This window comes from Delphinapterus leucas, chromosome 18, assembly GCF_059928025.1.
Source record: "Delphinapterus leucas isolate spDelLeu-1000000601 "Yukka" chromosome 18, BTC_Dleu_Yukka2, whole genome shotgun sequence".
Lineage (NCBI taxonomy): Eukaryota > Metazoa > Chordata > Mammalia > Artiodactyla > Monodontidae > Delphinapterus > Delphinapterus leucas.
Window position 1 is genome coordinate 71,264,806 of NC_143146.1, and position 18,465 is coordinate 71,283,270.

The 18,465-nt window shown below is 41.2% G+C and overlaps 1 protein-coding gene across 1 annotated transcript in view; it reads right to left on the reverse strand.

The window, feature by feature from the left end:
• Positions 1-18,465, reverse strand: part of B3GLCT (beta 3-glucosyltransferase) — a 109,013-nt gene that overhangs the window by 27,215 nt on the left and 63,333 nt on the right. The window contains exons 8-11 of the mRNA XM_022574597.3: positions 17,673-17,736; positions 12,085-12,204; positions 10,440-10,509; positions 218-331 (exon numbers count right to left, since the gene is read on the reverse strand). Coding sequence (XP_022430305.1) covers positions 218-331; positions 10,440-10,509; positions 12,085-12,204; positions 17,673-17,736 — 368 coding nt within the window. The remainder of the gene's footprint in view (positions 1-217; positions 332-10,439; positions 10,510-12,084; positions 12,205-17,672; positions 17,737-18,465) is intronic.

An 18,465-nucleotide genomic window follows, 5' to 3' on the forward strand; every position in this document is an offset into this window, starting at 1 on the left:
TTACAGAGTGGACATTTTGCTTTTTTTTTTTTTTTTTTTTTTTGGTGGTGGGATGGTGGGTCGCCGCATGGCTTGCCGGATCTTAGTTCCCCAACTAGGGATTGAACCCAGGCCACGGCAGTGAAAGCACAGAGTCCAAACCTGGACTCTGGTGGACCGCCAGGGAATTCCCCAGAATGGACATTTTGAATAAGAGTCGTCAGAACTAAGGACTCACCTCTCTCTGTATTAGGAATTCCCAGATCCACCGTCGGAACAGAACTGTCTGCGTAATCGCTGTAGTATTCGATGTGACCTGCCTGCCCCGCCCAAGTCTGCTTTACGATGGGGACTGAAAAAATGAGAGAGGGGACCGTCACTGGCACGGGCATCTAGGAAGCCTGGAATCTCAAAGCGGCGGGATAACCACCTATAAAGGAAGGGAAGCATTACTTGTTCTTTTTCAGGTGTCTCAAGACTAAGAGCTTGCTTTCTACCCTGAGAAATGCCAACAGCATAGGAATAAAATCCTCTTCTTGAGGCATTTTCACATATACTCTAGAGCCGAGCACTTCTCATTGCTGGTGATAAATACACTGCCTCCATATAAGGATAAATTTTCTAGTCTGATTATACTGTTGTGTTTACATTAATTTTAACTTTAATTAATTTTTCTCTTTTCCCAATAGGCTGCTTCATTTAAAATTCACAACTGGACTTCTTAAATGCTTTTGAGGGGGGGAAATATAATTACTCCTAAAGATTGGAATATTGTATGTGGTTGTAGCTGAGATGTAAACTTGCCTCCCTCACGGTGGAGGGGGGACCTTTTCAAACTACACATATCTCTGCCCGAAGATTCTTACAGGACCACCCAACCCTATAAAGGGCATGACCCTACCCCTGAGAGTCACTGCATATGATGGCTGACGTTACGGAGCTGCACTTTGGGAAAATGTGGAAAAATAAGATTGAGAACCGCTGCAGATTCTAAAACTCCATCATCAACAGATAAGTTATTTTAATACAGTGAACACGAACAGCAGAAAACTCTCTTGGTTTTCTGCATTTTAGGGCGAGATGCTCAAAGGTAGCTGTGTCTCCACACCTGACACAGAAATCTGCTTGATCACTGTTTGATATTATTTTTTTTTTTTTGCGGTACGCGGGCCTCTCACTGTTGTGGCCTCTCCCGTTGCGGAGCACAGGCTCCGGACGCACAGGCTCAGCAGCCGTGGCTCACGGGCCCAGCCGCTCCGCAGCATGTGGGATCTTCCCGGACCGGGGCACGAACCTGCGTCCCCTGCATCGGCAGGCGGACTCTCAACCACTGCGCCACCAGGGAAGCCCCTGTACTTTTTTTAAGTTACTATCTGCATCTCTAAATTTTAAGAAGGGGTTTCCGCTGTTATTTTAATAGAAAAGATCATCGTATCTAGATTTTATATTCTGTTGATTTAAGAATCTCAACTCTGGTGAACCACATCTTCAGTTAATATTTTGAGACTTTATCAGATCACTTATCTTTCCCTTTTTCCCAATCTAAATAAAAATAAATGATATGCAAAAACTACCCATGCAATGCCAAATTTAAGTGTCTAGCTATGTTAGTCGGCAAACTGGGAGAGAAACTCAGACAGCCCTTACACAGAAAATACAAAAGTGCACCATTTTATATGCCACTGTTGACCAGCTTTTAAAAAAGAAAAAGACCGATGAGTTCTGGACATTTGCTACAGTCATCGCCAAATTGCGTATTTTAAGCCACTAAATATTATTTTTATACATTAAAATGCAATTCTTCTGCAGTCATAAAAAGGCAGATATAAAGATTTCTCCATACCAGAATGGACAAAGATGCAGTAAATAATAGATAAGGTCGCTGAGGGGGAAAAAAAAGAAAAGAAATCCTTACTCTGTCCAAATTCCAGCACAACAAAAACCAACCTTGGCCCTGCAGTGGCAGTTTGCTTTGCATATAATAAGCAGGACTTACCCAGACAAGGCTCCCCGCAGCCTGCAGCCGCTAGTGGTCGCACTCTTGGGTAAAATGTCCTCCACTGCATAACGGGAAGAAGCTGTGAGGAAAGGCCAAGAATTTCCCTGGGTCCCAGCACCGGGGTCCTGCAAATTCTGCTTGCACTTTCCTCAGCCTTTAGCCTTCAGATTCTGTTTGCTCTAAGAGCTTTAATAAACAGGACAGGCATTTCTTCTCAATTCTCTAATTTGAATGAAGTTAAAATCAAAATCAAGTGTGAGTTAGCTCTTCACTACACCTAACTACTTGCTTCCAGTTTTCGTTTGAAACAGATGAAACAGAAATGTCACTAAAGGTAAGAATTACTGTTAGACTCAGTGCCCAACACCCCGCACAGGGCCGGGGACATAGTAGGTGCTCAATAAATAGCAGACTGAGGACTGGGTTTTGTCAGAATTCCAACAAAAGGCCAAGGGCTCTTTTTGGAACTAGTTTAAAGGAAGGTTTTATTCTTATCAACGATTCATCCTTTGGTACAAGACTGGTACCACCATTACCAATCATTTGAAAATAGACAAACCATTTCAACACAGTAACGTGTTCTGAGACTCTAACACCAAAAGCATCCAGCAGTGTATCATGTCCCCTTATCACTGTAACACCTGTGCATTTGTAAAGTAAGGCTGTCTCCTACAACAGCAGGTGAAGACTATTTGCAACCAGAGTTGATTCAAAACTACTTAAAACTTTAACAATATTGGTCTATTTTACTGTGACTGTTTGAATCCTAAATTGAATTCATTCTATTATTTATAATATATTTCATATTGTATTGAGGCACTAGATTCCTAAAGATATTAAACTTGGAGAAAATACTTCAATATAGTTATGTGATCTACTATCTCATTTTCAATACAGAGAAGCATACTTTCTCCCACATAATAAAACAATAGTGAATGCCTCTTTCCAGAATGTTTGCCACAAGTTAATTTAAAATTGGGGCAAAGTAAAAACTGTACTATTTAAAAAAACCCTCTGCCCAGATGGCATACGTCTTCCACATGGCCTTAAAGCCTGGAAGCAGGAGATGCATCTCCCTAAGAGACACAGGACACACTTTTACTCCCAGTGAACTGACGTGCGAAACTGACTACAAGTGAAAATGAACTGACACTTGAGCCCTGTACAAAATCTGCCACCCAGTCAATTGTGCATGATCGTTTTGATTTAAGGAGTCTACTGTTTTCAATTAACAAACGCACCTTTTGTCTCAGTATGACCACAAAGTAAAGCCCTGGTTTCTCTTCTCTTCTCAGGGAGAGACTTAGCGACAGCACCAAGCCTGTGCTGTGATTCCCAGGTTTAGAGATGAGGCATCTGGAAGACGGAAGAGCCCCCCTCCTGGCTGACCTAACACAGCAGTTCAGGGCAGTCTGGCCCGTCTTCATCTGCGCAGCAGCCAGGGGAGAACCAAACTCTCCTTAATAATTCATGCACTCACTTCATCTAACACGGGCTGTGGCCTGCTAGCTGGCTGCATTTTCATTCAAACCCTCATGTTTTCAATGAGCAGACTGCGCCATGGTACCTACCAGACGGAACACGGCTACCACACACTCTTCAGAGTAAGTGTGTTCAGACCTAAAGGAAAGATCACTACAGTGAAGATAGCAAACAGGGTTTTTTTTAATTCTGAAAGGAGTAAAGTGTTTCTTTTTAGGAGCTCAGGAAGCTGTGAAAAGGAACTAAAGGCTGAGCAAATGGTAATTTAACCTCTTTAATGAGAGGGAGACCGCAGGAGGAGAAACACCTCAACCCACTGCGAACAGAAATGGTGGCTGCCACGTGGTATCTGAGACCCGCGTGGGAACCGCGTGGCAGGAGGACACAGAGAAAATCCGTAACATTCACTGACAGCTAATGTCACACAAGGAAAAACACATAACCCAGGAGGAAGTGATCAGGCGGAACGTTAAACTCCAGAGATCTTTTCCTTGCTTAAGCATAACTTCACATGCTGTGGCAGTTCATCACTTTACGTAATACCTTCAAAGTTTCTTTAAAACCCTACCAACTGCTTGCATGTCAGCCAGCACTGCTGTTCCAATGCTGTCAATATGTGTTTCTTTCTTAAGCCAAAAGATAGAGTATATTTTTGCTAACTGTGTCCTAAGTTGCTTTATTTCATCTAAATCAGAATCAAGACACAAGCAGTTATCGAAACGCTTGTTTCACTGTTGGGCAAAAAAAAAATTACAAGATGTAAAATCATTTTTTCTAATTTTGGAACTTGGCTTTATTATCAATTTTTCCAAAAGAGTATGAAAAATGAGTTCACTGTATATGTTCCCTTGCCTTGACTACAGCCTTAAACAGAATGTTTCATCCCTCACCCTCATCCCTGGAGGAGCCAGGAGCAGGGGCCATGGCTAGGGTCCACCTACGCTCGGAACCAAGGGCAGCGCACACACAGTGAGAGCCTGCCTCCGGAGAAGTCACTGTGTAGCCAGCTCTCAACTCCTCACAGATAAATACAGTCTTGTCTGTGTTTATTTTTTCCTTCACTGTCATTTGGTTTTTGTAACTTCAAGTGTTTCTACCAGAGTGCATACAGAAAGAAAAAAGAAAACAACCCCCCCCCAGTCCGTGTATTCTGCTTGAATAAAGCAGTAATATGCGAGGACAAGATGGGAATCTGAATTCCTAGCTCAGTGTATATTTGAAATCGTCTGTGGGTTTGAATTCCTGGCGACCCCTCCTGCTACTGAAAATAAAAAGCCTCCTGCCACAGCTTCTGGCCGCGTCAAAACTGACCCTGAGCACAGCAGAGCATCAACACAGCTATCAAATACTATTTATCAAGCATTAGATTTATAATACATCCACAGACAGTGCAGCACAGCTCTCTGTGGCAGAAAGAATTGGGGATTTGGAGCCAGAAACCCTGAGCCCCAGCTCCCCTGCTCAGTCTACAAGATGCCAAGCTATTTGTGTCTCAACCCAAAGGCAGCTTTCTCTATGATATCAAGCGAATAAAAATAATGACCACATCGCAAGGACTGTCAACATGAAATCAGATGATAGAATATATGTGAAAAACACACCAGAAAATGTAAAAAAAGATTAGCAGTCAGAAGCAGCTACTGTAGCATTCTCACTGAAACTAAAACGATTACTGGATAATTCTCTGGGCCAGCTGGTTGACTGGACGAGATTTCCAAAGCGAGGAGCAGAGCCCACTGGCCCAGGCAGGTTTCACTTCCATCAAGCAAAATGGACCTCAGAGCCCCTAAAATCCTGCTGCCTAGACTATCTTGTCAAACAAACAGGTCCAAGTTTAAAAATGGCTTGTCACAGCAACTCGGCTGTGACATCCGCAAAATACCTCTTAGGTCTCAGGCTGCAGTGATCCCAGATGCAAATTAAGGGCTGGTTTTGGGAGGCTTGGTTTTAATGCTCCTAACAGGCTTCGAAGATTTTATCATTTTTAAAGACCTTCGACTCAAAATTCAAATATAAAAGCATTTGATAGATACCTGAAAGGATTATCACAACCTTATGCAAAGTTAAGCAAGCAATAAACTAGATTATTATAAATGACTACATTAAAATTAGCAAACTTTTTTTTTTCATTTCTGTAGAACATGAAAACTACAACAGGGATGGTCCCTAATTTTAGGGCTTTACTGTCAACTTGAAAAATGTGTTTCTAAAGAGAAAATACTACCACCCCCATTCCTAACATTGATATTGTACTCCAAATGCAGCTTCAAGATCAAGTAAATCAATTTGAGCACTTCTGCTTGCTGTTTAAAAAAAAAAAAAAAGAAAGCAGCTAGTTCATTTCCCTTGACACTTTTTTTATTTTAACATCTTTATTGAAGTATAATTGCTTTACAGTGGTGTGTTAGTTTCTGCTTTATAACAAAGTGAATCAGTTATACATATACATGTGTTCCCATATCTCTTCCCTCTTGCGTCTCCCTCCCTCCCACCCTCCCTATCCCACCCCTCTAGGTGGACAGAAAGCACCGAGCTGATCTCCCTGTGCTATGCGGCTGCTTCCCACTAGCTATCCATTTTACATTTGGTAGTGTATATACGTCCATGTCACTCTCTCACTTCCTCCCAGCTTACCTTCCCCCTCCCCATGTCAAGTCCATTCTCTACATCTGAGTCTTTATTCCTGTCCTGCCCCTAGGTTCTTCAGAAGTTTTTTTTTTTTTTTTTAGATTCCATATATATGTGTTAGCATACAGTATTTGTTTTTCTCTTTCTGACTTACTTCACTCTGTATGACAGTCTATAGGTCCATCCACCTCACTACAAATAACTCAATTTCGTTTCTTTTTATGGCTGAGTAATATTCCATTGTATATATGTGCCACATCTTCTTTATCCATTCACCTGTTGATGGACACTTAGATTGCTTCCATGTCCTGACTGTTGTAAATAGAGCTGCAATGAATATTGTGGTACATGACTCTTTTTAAATTATGGTTTTCTCTGGGAATATGCCAGGTAGTGGGATTGCTGGGTTGTATGGTAGTTCTATTTTTAGTTTTTTAAGGAACTTTCATACTGTTCTCCATAGTGGTATCAATTTACCTTCCCACCAACAGTGCAAGAGGGTTCCCTTTTCTCCACACCCGCTCCAGCATTTACTGTTCGTAGATTTTTTAATGATGCCCATTCTGACTGGTGTGAGGTGATACCTCATTGTAGTTTTGATTTGCATTTCTCTAATGATTAGTGATGTTGAGCATCCTTTCATGTGTTTGTTGGCAATCTGTATATCTTATTTGGAGAAATGTCTGTTTAGACCTTCTGCCCATTTTTGGATTGGGTTGTTTTTTTGGTATTGAGCTGCATGAGCTGCTTGTGGAGATTACTCCTTTGTCAGCTGCTTCATTTGCAAATATATTCTCCCATTCTGAGGGTTCTCTTTTCATATTGTTTATGGTTTCTTTTGCTGTGCAAAAGCTTTTAAGTTTCATTAGGTCCCATTTGTTTATTTTTGTTTTTATTCCCATTTCTCTAGGAGGTGGGTCAAAAAGGATCTTGACGTGATTGATGTCATAGAGTGTTCTGCCTATGTTTTTCTCTAAGAGTTTTATAGTGTCTGGCCTTACATTTAGGTCTTTAATCCATTTTGAGTTTATTTTTGTGTATGGTGTTAGGGAGTGTTCTAATTTCATTCTTTTACATGTAGCTCTCCAGTTATCCCAACACCACTTACTGAAGAGGCTGTTTTTCCTCCATTGTATATGCTTGCCTCCTTTATCAAAGATAAGGTGACCATATGTGCGTGGGTTTATCTCTGGGCTTTCTATCCTGTTCCATTGACCTATATTTCTGTTTTTGTGCCAGTACCATACTGTCTTGATTACTGTAGCTTTGCAGTATAGTCTGAAGTCCAGGAACCTGATTCCTGCAGCTGTTTTTCTTTCTCAAGATTGCTTTGGCTATGTGGGGTCTTTTGTGTTTCCATAAAATTTGTGACATTTTTGTTCTAGTTCTGTGAAAAATGCCAGTGCTAGTTTGATAGGGATTGCATTGAATCTGTAGATTGTTTTGGGTAGTAGAGTCATTTTCACAATGTTGATTCTTCCAATCCAAGAACATGGTATATCTCTCCATCTGTTTGTATCGTCTTTAATTTCTTTCATCAGTGTCTTACAGTTTTCTGCATACAGGTCTTTTGTCTCCTTAGGTAGGTTTATTCCTAGGAATTTTATCCTTTTTGTTGCAATGGTAAATGGGAGTGTTTCCTTAATTTCTCTTTCAGATTTTTCATCATTAGTGTATAGGAATGCAAGAGATTTCTGTGTATTAATTTTGTATCCTGCTACTTTACCAAATTCATTGATTAGCTCTAGCAGTTTTCTGCTAGCATCTTTAGGATTCTCTACGTATAATATCATGTCATCTGCAAACAGTGACAGTTTTATTTCTTCTTTTCTGGTTTGGATTCCTTTAACTTCTTTTTCTTCTCTGATTGCTGTGGCTAAAACTTCCAAAACTATGTTGAATAATAGTGGTGAGAGGGGCAACCTGTCTTGTTCCTGATCTTAGTGGAAATGCTTTCAGTTTTTCACCATTGAGAACGATGTTGGCCGTGGGCTTGTCATAAATGACCTTTATTATGTCGAGGTAAGTTCCCTCTATGCCTACTTTCTGGAAGGTTTTTATTATAAATGAGTGTTGAATTTTGTCAAAAGCTTTCTCTGCATCTACTGAGATGATCGTATGGTTTTTCTCCTTCAATTTGTTAATATGGTTTATCACATTGACTGATTTGCATATATTGAAGAATCCTTGCATTCCTGGGATAAACCCCACTTGATCGTGGTGTGCGATCCTTTTAATGTGCTGTTGGGATTCTGTTTGCTAGTATTTTGTTGAGGATTTTTGTATCTATGTTTGTTAGTGCTATTGGCCTGTAGTTTTCTTTTTTTGTGACATGTTTGTCTGGTTTTGGTATCAGGTTGATGGTCGCCTCATAGAATGAGTTTGAGAGTGTTCCTCCCTCTGCTATATTTTGAAAGAGTTTGAGAAGAATAGGTGTTAGCTCTTCTCTAAATGTTTGATAGAATTCGCCTGTGAAGCCATCTGGTCCTGGGCTTTTGTTTGTTGGAAGATTTTTAATCACAGTTTCAATTTCAGTGCTCATGATTGGTCTGTTTTTATCTTCTTTTTCTTCCTGGTTCAGTCTCGGAAGGTTGTGATTTTCTAAGAATTTGTCCATTTCTTCCAGGTTGTCCATTTTTGGCATAGAGTTGCTTGTAGTAATCTCTCATGATCCTTTGTATTTCTGCAGTGCCTTCACACTTGTTTAATGAAAGGTGTTTGTCAAAAACCATCCTACACTGCCAATGCAGGGGGCACGGGTTCAACCCCTGGTCCGGGAAGATCCCACACAATGTGGAGCAGCTAAGCCCATGCACCACAATTACTGAGCCTGTGCTCTAGAGCCCACGAGCCACAACTAATCAGCCTGCACGCTGCTACTACCGAGCCCACATGCCACAGCTGCTGGAGCCTGCGTGCTCTAGAGCCCCTGTGCTGCAACTGCTGAGCCTGCATGCTGCAACTACTGAAGTCTGCATGACTAGAGCCCGTGCTCCACAAGAGAAGCCACTGTAATGAGTAGCCCTCACGCCGCAACAAAGAATAGCCCCCCCTCGCAGCAACTAAGACCCAAAAATATATATATAAATAAATAAAAGAAACTTAAAAAAAAATCATCCTTCAGAGCCCTTACAGAGTATGAAAAAGACAAAAGAATATAAAATCTAGGTTAAATTTATGATAAATGAAATTTTTAAGTGCTATATTGATTTTTGATAGTATTTTAGGACTCATATAATGAATGTATATGTTTATTTAGGCTGATTTAATAGGACTTAGAATTTATCATGACTATTTTAGGTAACCATGAAAGTTTATAGTAAATGTACTTTAAAGATAGTGTTGACTGTAACAAGATTTGAATTTATGTCAGTGTCTTAAACACTTTAATCCCAAATTATAATTTTCTTTTATTTGGAAAATATGATCCCCTTTAAAATATAATTTGTAAATATATTATCACATAAATTATATAAATGAACTCCCACATAGCTCTAATTCCACAAAAAAAGACAGCTGGTTTAGAAATCTCTCCTCTATAAATATCACACTCTTGGTGAAATTGAGTCTGTTCATGGAAAAAATTAAAATATGTGCTAAAATTAGAAAATGCAAAAGACTGTCTAACCTTCAATTTCAGAAAAGTGCTGCTTGAAATAAGGTGGAAAAAGAGATAAATTATGTATTTATATTTAAGGTAGGCTTTTTAAAAAATAGTATCATAATAACTTAGTAGAATTCTGAAATGAAACCAACAATTTGAATAAAAACAACATTCATCTATCAATACATGCAGGATTTCTTTAAGAAGGAACCATTGCTTGTAAGGCACATTTTTCTTTTCTCTATATATCTACATGTGAGCAAATACATATCCTTACTTAAAAGTTCCGATGTGTGCATTTGAAATAAATATAAAAAGAAGGAACAGTGTTAGAAAAACATTCTTTTTGGCATTCTGTTACCCTGAAATCCCCTCTCATACTCATACAGCTCAGAGACTGCACTTGGACATAACAGGACATTGTTTTGCAAAATGGATTGTTATTCACTAACTGTCTCCTAGATTGCCACAGCTGAGCTTTTCCATTTCCAATTTAAAATACTGCTCTAATCATTCCTTAGAAGGGCTATGACCACTCATGTTGCAATACAAAATTGTCTTTTCTAATTGATCTTGGTGATTGAAGTGGTATGATGAAGAATACTGATTAAATAACTGCTTTTACTTCAATGACATATTTGTCATTGTCCCTTTTATTTAGGTTGAGTTTATATCTGGTTTGTACTGTTTTTTTAAAGGCAGTTTGCATTTTTAAAGTTCAATAAAAATGAATAACCCAAAACATACTTCTGTCACCATGAAATTTCTTGCATGTCTTTACTGCAACAAAAATATCCTTCTTCTTCACTGGATTTCCCTAAAAAAAGAAAAATATATGCATACATGAGTCAATGTGTCTTAACTGCACATCCACATTAGGTAGGTCTCACATGCTCTCAAGTTCAAATTCACCAAAGTCAGGGACATCACACTTGTCTCCAGGATTAAGTTTTAGGGGAAAAAAGGAACTGTAGCTCTGCTGACCACAAAGCATTTGCTCAGCAAGACCGGCACCAGGATCCTGGGTCAGCATTTCCACTATGTCACCTGGACGAGTGTCCTCAGCTCTCTAAACTTCCATCTGCTCATTTAGGAAATTAGGATGATAACCAACCACCCATACGGCTGCTTTTATTACTACTATTTATTAAGCGCATCACAGGTACCCAGTAAATGTTGGCTACCTTCCCTTTCCTTTTTCCAGCTGGTGAAGACTTTTGTCAAAGGGAGAGAGAAGTAGGGGGATGTTTTAGTGTAAAATAAGAGATGACTCCCTTCTGGGGGCCCAGCCTTACTTTGATGTTAAAGTATTTTTATGGCTCTTTATCGTCTACCCAAATCTAGGCAACAGCGATGTTCTGTCCTCTGCCAAAGGCAGGATAACTTCCAACACTTTGGAGGAGCCTGGAGCCCTGCCCTGGTTCCAGCCCAAGCCAATCACTCAGATGAAGGGGCTCACGGAGGGGCTTGCGGACAATCCACACTCAGGCCGTGGGCACTTCACGGAGGGAGCTGGGTTGGGCGGTGTGTTCTGGCCCCTTTATCGCTATCTTAGCCCTGCAGTGATACTCAATCCTAATTCTGCATCATTTGGGGCTGGTTTATAGCGACACGTAACTGCAGTTTTGTCATGTCACTCAAGGCACTAGGAGGTCAACCCCTCCAGATTGTCCAGGAGAACATTAAAGGACAAGCAAGCATAATGTCTAAAAAGACATCTCCCCCTCAGGAACTGTGCCAACAGTACAGATTCTCTCCCACTGTTGCAGTGTGTGTGTGTCTGTGTGTACATGTATTCCTCTTTGAAAATGCAACACACAGACTTCTGTATCAATGACCTGAAAATAACAGACAACGTTTGAGGTAGTGAATATATTTTTCATTATGAGGAAGGATTGTTAACCACCCAGTTGAGTCCTGGGGTCTTCAGGCCCATCCTGGGGACTGGTCCAAGGGTCTACCCTAACAAGTAGGTTAATTCTAAAAGTTCTACACAGTCTCAGGTGAGATCAAAGTGAGGTCGCTGGCTGAGAAAGTAAAGGGGGTGGGCTCGAGGAGAAGGCTTAGGAATAACGGGAAATGTCTGAGATTGCCTTGCTAGGAAATAGAATAGGAATTCCAACAGCTACATGCTACATCTTCAACAAAAGAAATGACTCCAGGCTACACCTCCGCAGCTCTCAGTGCCACCCTGCTCTCTTCTCTTGTGCAAAACAGGGTAACGACAGTGCTCACCTTATAGGGCCAGTATCCCCAGAAACATGATATATAGTTCTCACGTGGCACATGGCAGATGTTGGGGTTTTTTAGGATGGAAAGTGCTAGGACAACATTGTGCACAGCATGTATGTTTTCCTTTGACACACGAGGAAGCTGTCCTGTCATTACTTACGCAAAGCGGCAGAAAAGAATGAAACGCGGTGGCACAGGAAGAGTCCACCCCGTCTGTACAAAACTCAGGCACAGGAGTGAGGGGCGGTCCATCACCTCTGTCCCAGATGTAGAGAGCGATCTGTCACACAGGAAACCGGCATGAATGAAAGCTCTTAACCAGCACCACAGGTCCACGAAGGTATGAAACATCTCAAGGGCAAGCAGACCTTACCTTCTCTAGAGAACATTAAATTGAACCACATCAATGTGTCAGCATTCGACAGTTTTTTGTGTGTTTTTTTGGTTTTTTTTTTTTTTTGCAGTACGCGGGCCTCTCACTGTTGTGGCCCCTCCCGTGCGGAGCACAGGCTCCAGATGCGCAGGCCCAGCGGCCATGGCCCACGGGCCCAGCCGCTCCGTGGCATGTGGGATCCTCCCAGACCGGGGCACGAACCCGCGTCCCCCGCTTTGGCAGGTGAACTCTCAACCACTGCGCCACCAGGGAAGCCCTTTGGGTTTTTTTTACTTACAAAAAGAGTAATTCCATGTGGAGCAATCTAATCTTTTACTAACCGTAAACAATTAATTAAGAATCAGTATTCTGACCTCCAAAAAATTCCACATTGTCATAAGCAATTTTAGGGAAGCTATTTCAGGGATTCTAAAACATCACAGAGAAAGATAAAAGGAAATATCATGACTCTGGTTTCCTGCAGGATGGTAATTACATACCCTGAAAAACCGACTGGCTGAAAATATCTAAAAATATCGAGATAAAATATTTTTCAAAGCATTTTAAATGTATTGCTAACTTGGCACAAAAACATGGAGCTTATGAGGACAAAAATGGAAAGTGAGAACCTGAGGAAAAAGGCCACTGAGGGTAGTTCTCCCCAGTAGGTATCAGCTGGGCTCTGAGGATGCCAAGGTTCTGATGCATGTTAAGAGAATAAAGCCCATGACCTGCCCAAGGTGGGGCGTGTCTAACAGCAAAGCCCCAAAACTGGCACTAGATGGAGGGAAAAATCATCTCCAGATATCCTGAGATTCTGTAACCAAAGGCAGGCCTCCCTCATTTGTCACCTACGTGTTCCAGAAACACCTCGGAGTAATTTAAAGTGGCCCTAAGTCAGCCTGAGCCTCTAGCAGCCGGCAAAAACTAATGCAAATCCTTACTGAGGAGCCCACACCCTTAATATAGGACGGGGGACGGCCACAGTTCCCAAGGAGCTAAAGTACTCGGAAAAATCACAAAAAGTAGTACAAAGAGACGAGATGATGGGCAAGAGCCAGCAGACACAGCTTGCTCAGGCCCAGAAGACTTTGGGGATTGGAATGATCAAGCACAGAATAGAAAATGACTGTTTCATATATTTTTATAAAGAAAAAAACTTTAAAACATGAGCAAAATTTCTGAAAGATTGTACAAGAGACCAAATTTGAAAAAGAAATGTCTAGAACTTGTAGATGTGAAAAGTACTATGCTTAGGGCTTCCCTGGTGGTGCAGTGGTTGAGAGTCTGCCTGCTGATGCAGGGGACACGGGTTCGTGCCCCGGTGTGGGAGGATCCCACATGCCGCAGAGCGGCTGGGCCCGTAAGCCGTGGCCGCTGAGCCTGCGCGTCCGGAGCCTGTGCTTCGCAACGGGAGAGGCCACAGCAGTGAGAGGCCTGCGTACTGCCAAAAAAAAAAAAAAAAAGAAGAAGAAGAAAAATACAATGCTTATAATGAACATTTTAATGGTGGGGATAAACAGCATATTAGACACAGCTGAATAAAAACTAGGGAACTAAAAGATAAAGTCTTCCAAGTTATTTGAAATGTAGCCCAGCTAGAAACAGAGATGGGGAATGTAGAAGAGAAGTTCAAACTTCTAGCATATATCTAAAGTTCCAGAAGGAGATAACAGAGGGGATGAGAAAACAGCTGAAAAGACAATGGCTGAGAAATTTTTTTAAATGTAATTAAAAAAAAATAGGATTGCTTAACAATCGTATTATAGAAAGGCCCAATGAATTCTAAACAGGATTAGAAAAAAAAGAGTCTGCACCTAGACATATATATACCATAGTGAAACTGCAGAACACCAAAGACAAAGAACAATCTTAAAAGCAGCCAGAGAAACGGCAGATTACTGACAATGGAACCATGTAAGAGTGGCAGTTGATTTCCTAACACAACAGCAGTAACAGAAGCCAGAGCACAGGGGAACAACAGTACTGTGATGAGAGAAAATGTCTCACAACCTAGAATTGTACACACAATGCAACTATGTCTCAAGAACAAAGCTGAAATAAATTATTATTTTTTTAATTATTTATAGTCCCTATATATTTATTTCTTTATTTATGGTTGTGTTGGGTCTTCGTTTCTGTGCGAGGGCTTTCTCTCGTTGTGGCAAGCGGGGGCCACTCTTCATCGCAGTGTGCGGGCCTCTCACTATCGCGGCCTCTCTTGTTGTGGAGCACAGGCTCCAGACGCGCAGGCTCAGTAATTGTGGCTCACGGGCCCAGTTGCTCCGCAGCATGTGGGATCTTCCCAGACCAGGGCTCGAACCCATGTCCCCTGCATTGGCAGGCAGATTCTCAACCACTGGGCCACCAGGGAAGCCCCTGAAATAATTTTTAAGGAAAAAAAAAAATACAAAAATTGGAGAATTTGCCACGTCACTAAAAAGGAAATTCTGAAGGATATACTTCAGGAAGAATAAAAATGATCCCCGTTGGCAGGTCCAAGAAGCAAAACAGAATAGTGAGCATAGACACGGCAAATACAGGGTTAAGCTAATACAAATCATTTAACTGTATAAAGTAAGGAAGGACAATATCTGAGTTGCGGGGTTGAAAAAAAAAGAAAGAACAAAAATACTGGACAAAAGAGCATAAAAACTGGGAGCGGGATAATCAGAGTTATTATGCTCAGGCCCTTAGATTTCTAGGCTATTGATTAATTAGCCACTTACTGTACATGTTAAAGTACGGTAAGTCCCCTGCATACGAACAAGTTCCGTTCCAAGAGCGAGTCTGTAAGTCCAATTTGTTCGTAAGGCCAACAGAGTTAGCCTAGGTACCCACCTCACACAATCGGCCATATAGTACTGCACTGTAACAGGTTCATAATACGTTTGCATCTTTGAGAGTTCGCAGCTTGAAGGTTCGTATGTAGGGGACTTACTGCATTTAAAACAACCATTAAGGAACAGACATTGAGAATGAACTTCAAAATAACAGAGGAGGGAAAAAAATGGAATACAAATTTTAAAAATCTAAAAGAAAGCAAGGAAATTTTCAAAAGAAAAAAATGGGAGACAAAGGATAAAATAAAAGTGTTAGTAAGCATGAAAAATGTAAATTTGCTATATGGTTTGAAGATAAAGATTGTCAAACTGGGAGAAAAAAACAAACACGTCCTCTTTAAGAGAGATGCATCAAAAGAGGACACAAAAGAATTGAAAGAAAAAAATGAAAAACAATGATGAAGCAAACACAGAAAGAAAGCTAGTATAGAAGTGTTCCTATCAACAAAGTAAATGCTAAGGCAAAAAGCATTACTAGAGATAAAGATACATTTACCGGGAGGAGGTAACAATTCTAAACTTGTATGCATCTAATTAACATAGCCTTAGAGTATAAATAGCAAGAGCTGGCAGCTCCACAAGGAGACACTGTCACCACTATTGTGGAAGACTTTCACATTCCTCCCTTAGCAAATGACGGGTCAAGCAGACAAAACGAAGTAGGAAAAGGGAGAGAGGGAGGAAATAAAATATGTGAAAAGCACAATAGATTAACTGATTAATCTATTTGTTCTTTAGTAGACAGAAAGAGAATATTATACCACCCCCAAATCAGAGCACACACATCCTTTTCTCCATTTATGAAAAGTGGACATGAACTAGGCCATTAAGCAAACCTAAAAATATTTCAAATGACTGTTATATTGACCCATCATACTACGTTAGAAATCAATAACAACACACAAATATACTGAGTCACAATGAAAAATGTATTTTTTAAAGTCGGTCACAGTCAAAAAACAGTTTAAAAGCTTCTGTCCTAGAGAAACTCTTGTAGAGGATCATCATGACACATGTCAAAAATATTCATAGAACTGGTGACTGCAACAGCAAAACCCAGTCGCAACCCGGAGGCCCACTACCAGCAGACTGGGCAAATACACTGTGGTATGGTCCTGGGAGAGACAGTTATACAAAGTGACAATAGTTCATTAAAGCCACACGTATCAACACGGATGACTTTCAAATTAGAACATTATTCAGGGTACAGTTCTGTTTATATAAAGGCCAGAAGGATGCAAAACTACATATTATTCAGAGATACATTCATATGTGATCATATATGAAGAAAAGGGGGCGAGGGAGAGAATTCAAGAAAGTTGTTGACTCTCGTTAGAACGAAGGGGGACCCTCCTGGGGAGATACTTACAGGTAGCCTCCAAGCAACTGATCAAGTTCAATCTCTTAAGCATAGATATTCTGACTGATCTTTATACCTTTCATGTATGTTAGAGGGTTTTTTTGTATGTTATTCAATGTTTCATAGACTCCCAAACCTGGGTATCTATACCTGAGCTGACTTTTCATTAAAAATATCCAGACAGGGCTTCCCTGGTGGCGCAGTGGTTGAGAGTCCGCCTGCCGATGCAGGGTACGTGGGTTCGTGCCCCAGTGCAGGAGGATCCCACATGCCGTGGAGCGGCTGGGCCTGTGAGCCATGGCCGCTGAGCCTGCGTGTCCGGAGCCTGTGCTCTGCCACGGGGGAGGCCACAACAGTGAGAGGCCCGCGTACCGCAAAAAAAAAAAAAAAAAAAAAAATCTAGACAGACCCTGGCTTTCAACTAGTCATTCTTTCCCTTCTGTGGAAAAGAATGATTTTTAACAGGAATATTTCTCCTCAAATAACCTATTTCATCATTTAGAAATACTCCCCAAATTAAAATCTTGTGAGTGCCCTTTTCGCTCCTGGCAGGCTACCAGCACTGCTGGACTGAGTCACGATTGGCCCCAATGTCCTAAAATACAGATTCCTACAGAGGGAAAGGCAGGTCTGTTTCAGGCAGTCAGATGTACGCATGAAGAGACCTTCTTGATGATGATTCAGGAGAGATTAATGGATTAAGGAAGGGACGCCCGCCACCTGCCTCCAGGACGACTGGTCACAGATGTCCACTAAATGCCAGGGTGCTGGGGGACCAGCTGGCCCAACTCTGCTCCACAGGGTCCAGCACAAGAGACATGTCGAAGACATATGTGCAACCAAAGCACAAAAAAAGACCAGAGGTATTTTACTGACATTTTTGCATGTTTTTAAAAATCCATCTCTGGACCCATCCACCTAGCTTAAAAACAAAGGATGAAGAATCACAGACACAACTGTTTTCTCCACTGTTCCTTCTCCACCTACATGACCAAAATGGGCTTAAAGAAGAAGGCCCTCACAGACTGTAGCATGTGCAATTTCCTCGTTGGGAAAATATGGATGTGAGTGGCAAAGGGGATGCACCTTTCAGGGAACACAAGACACCTTTTGTATCAAAAGACACAAATTCTTGATTACAAAGACTTTTAACCAAACAAATAATGACCTACCTCATATTTTAAATCTATTGTAAAGTCGGATTTCAGGGACTCGCTCTTCAATCTCTTGGTAAGCCTAGAAAATAGAGACAATTTGAGTTTTTTGAAAAAAACCAAAAAAGCATCAAACAAGAAGAACACATTCTTGAGACTTTCTAATGTTTGAAAACAAATAAAAATATAAATTTTAAGACAAAAGTAAGAGTTTAATTTCCTTGAGGCAAAGGACTATGAAAACACAATTATTTGTGGACCAGGACACGAATGCAAGGCTTGTTGCAAACGTAGTGTTCGTTATTCAACATCTGGAAAATAACATAAAACACAATACGATACAATACATGTCTTTTAAAAAGCCACGGAGTGTGCTGACTCCTGATAATCCTTGACTAAATAATGACAGAGAAAGAAAAGGAAAAGAAAAAAGCCTGCCTGATAGAGAAACAGAAGTTGCTACTTTTCAGTCTCCTACTTTTAATGACCCTATGAATTACAGTTTGTGGAGTTTCCTGGGGGAGAGAGCATGTGGTTTCGGGAAAGAATAACAGTTTCAAGTCATTTTCTTGCTTCAGAAAAGCCGTAATGGCTCTTTTCAACACAGAAGAGAGGCCCAGACCCCTGGGCCCCGGCTCTAGAGCCCCCCGCTCCCCAGCGTGCACCAGCTCCCCCGAAGCGCGCTCCTGGCCACACGGTGGCCCAGTTCGCCCCGACCCAACCTCTACCTGGCAGCCTTTTCTCCAAGACCGAATTCAAGGGTGTCCAGACCTGCCCACGAGAATAAATGGAAACTTCCTTTGCCCCCAGA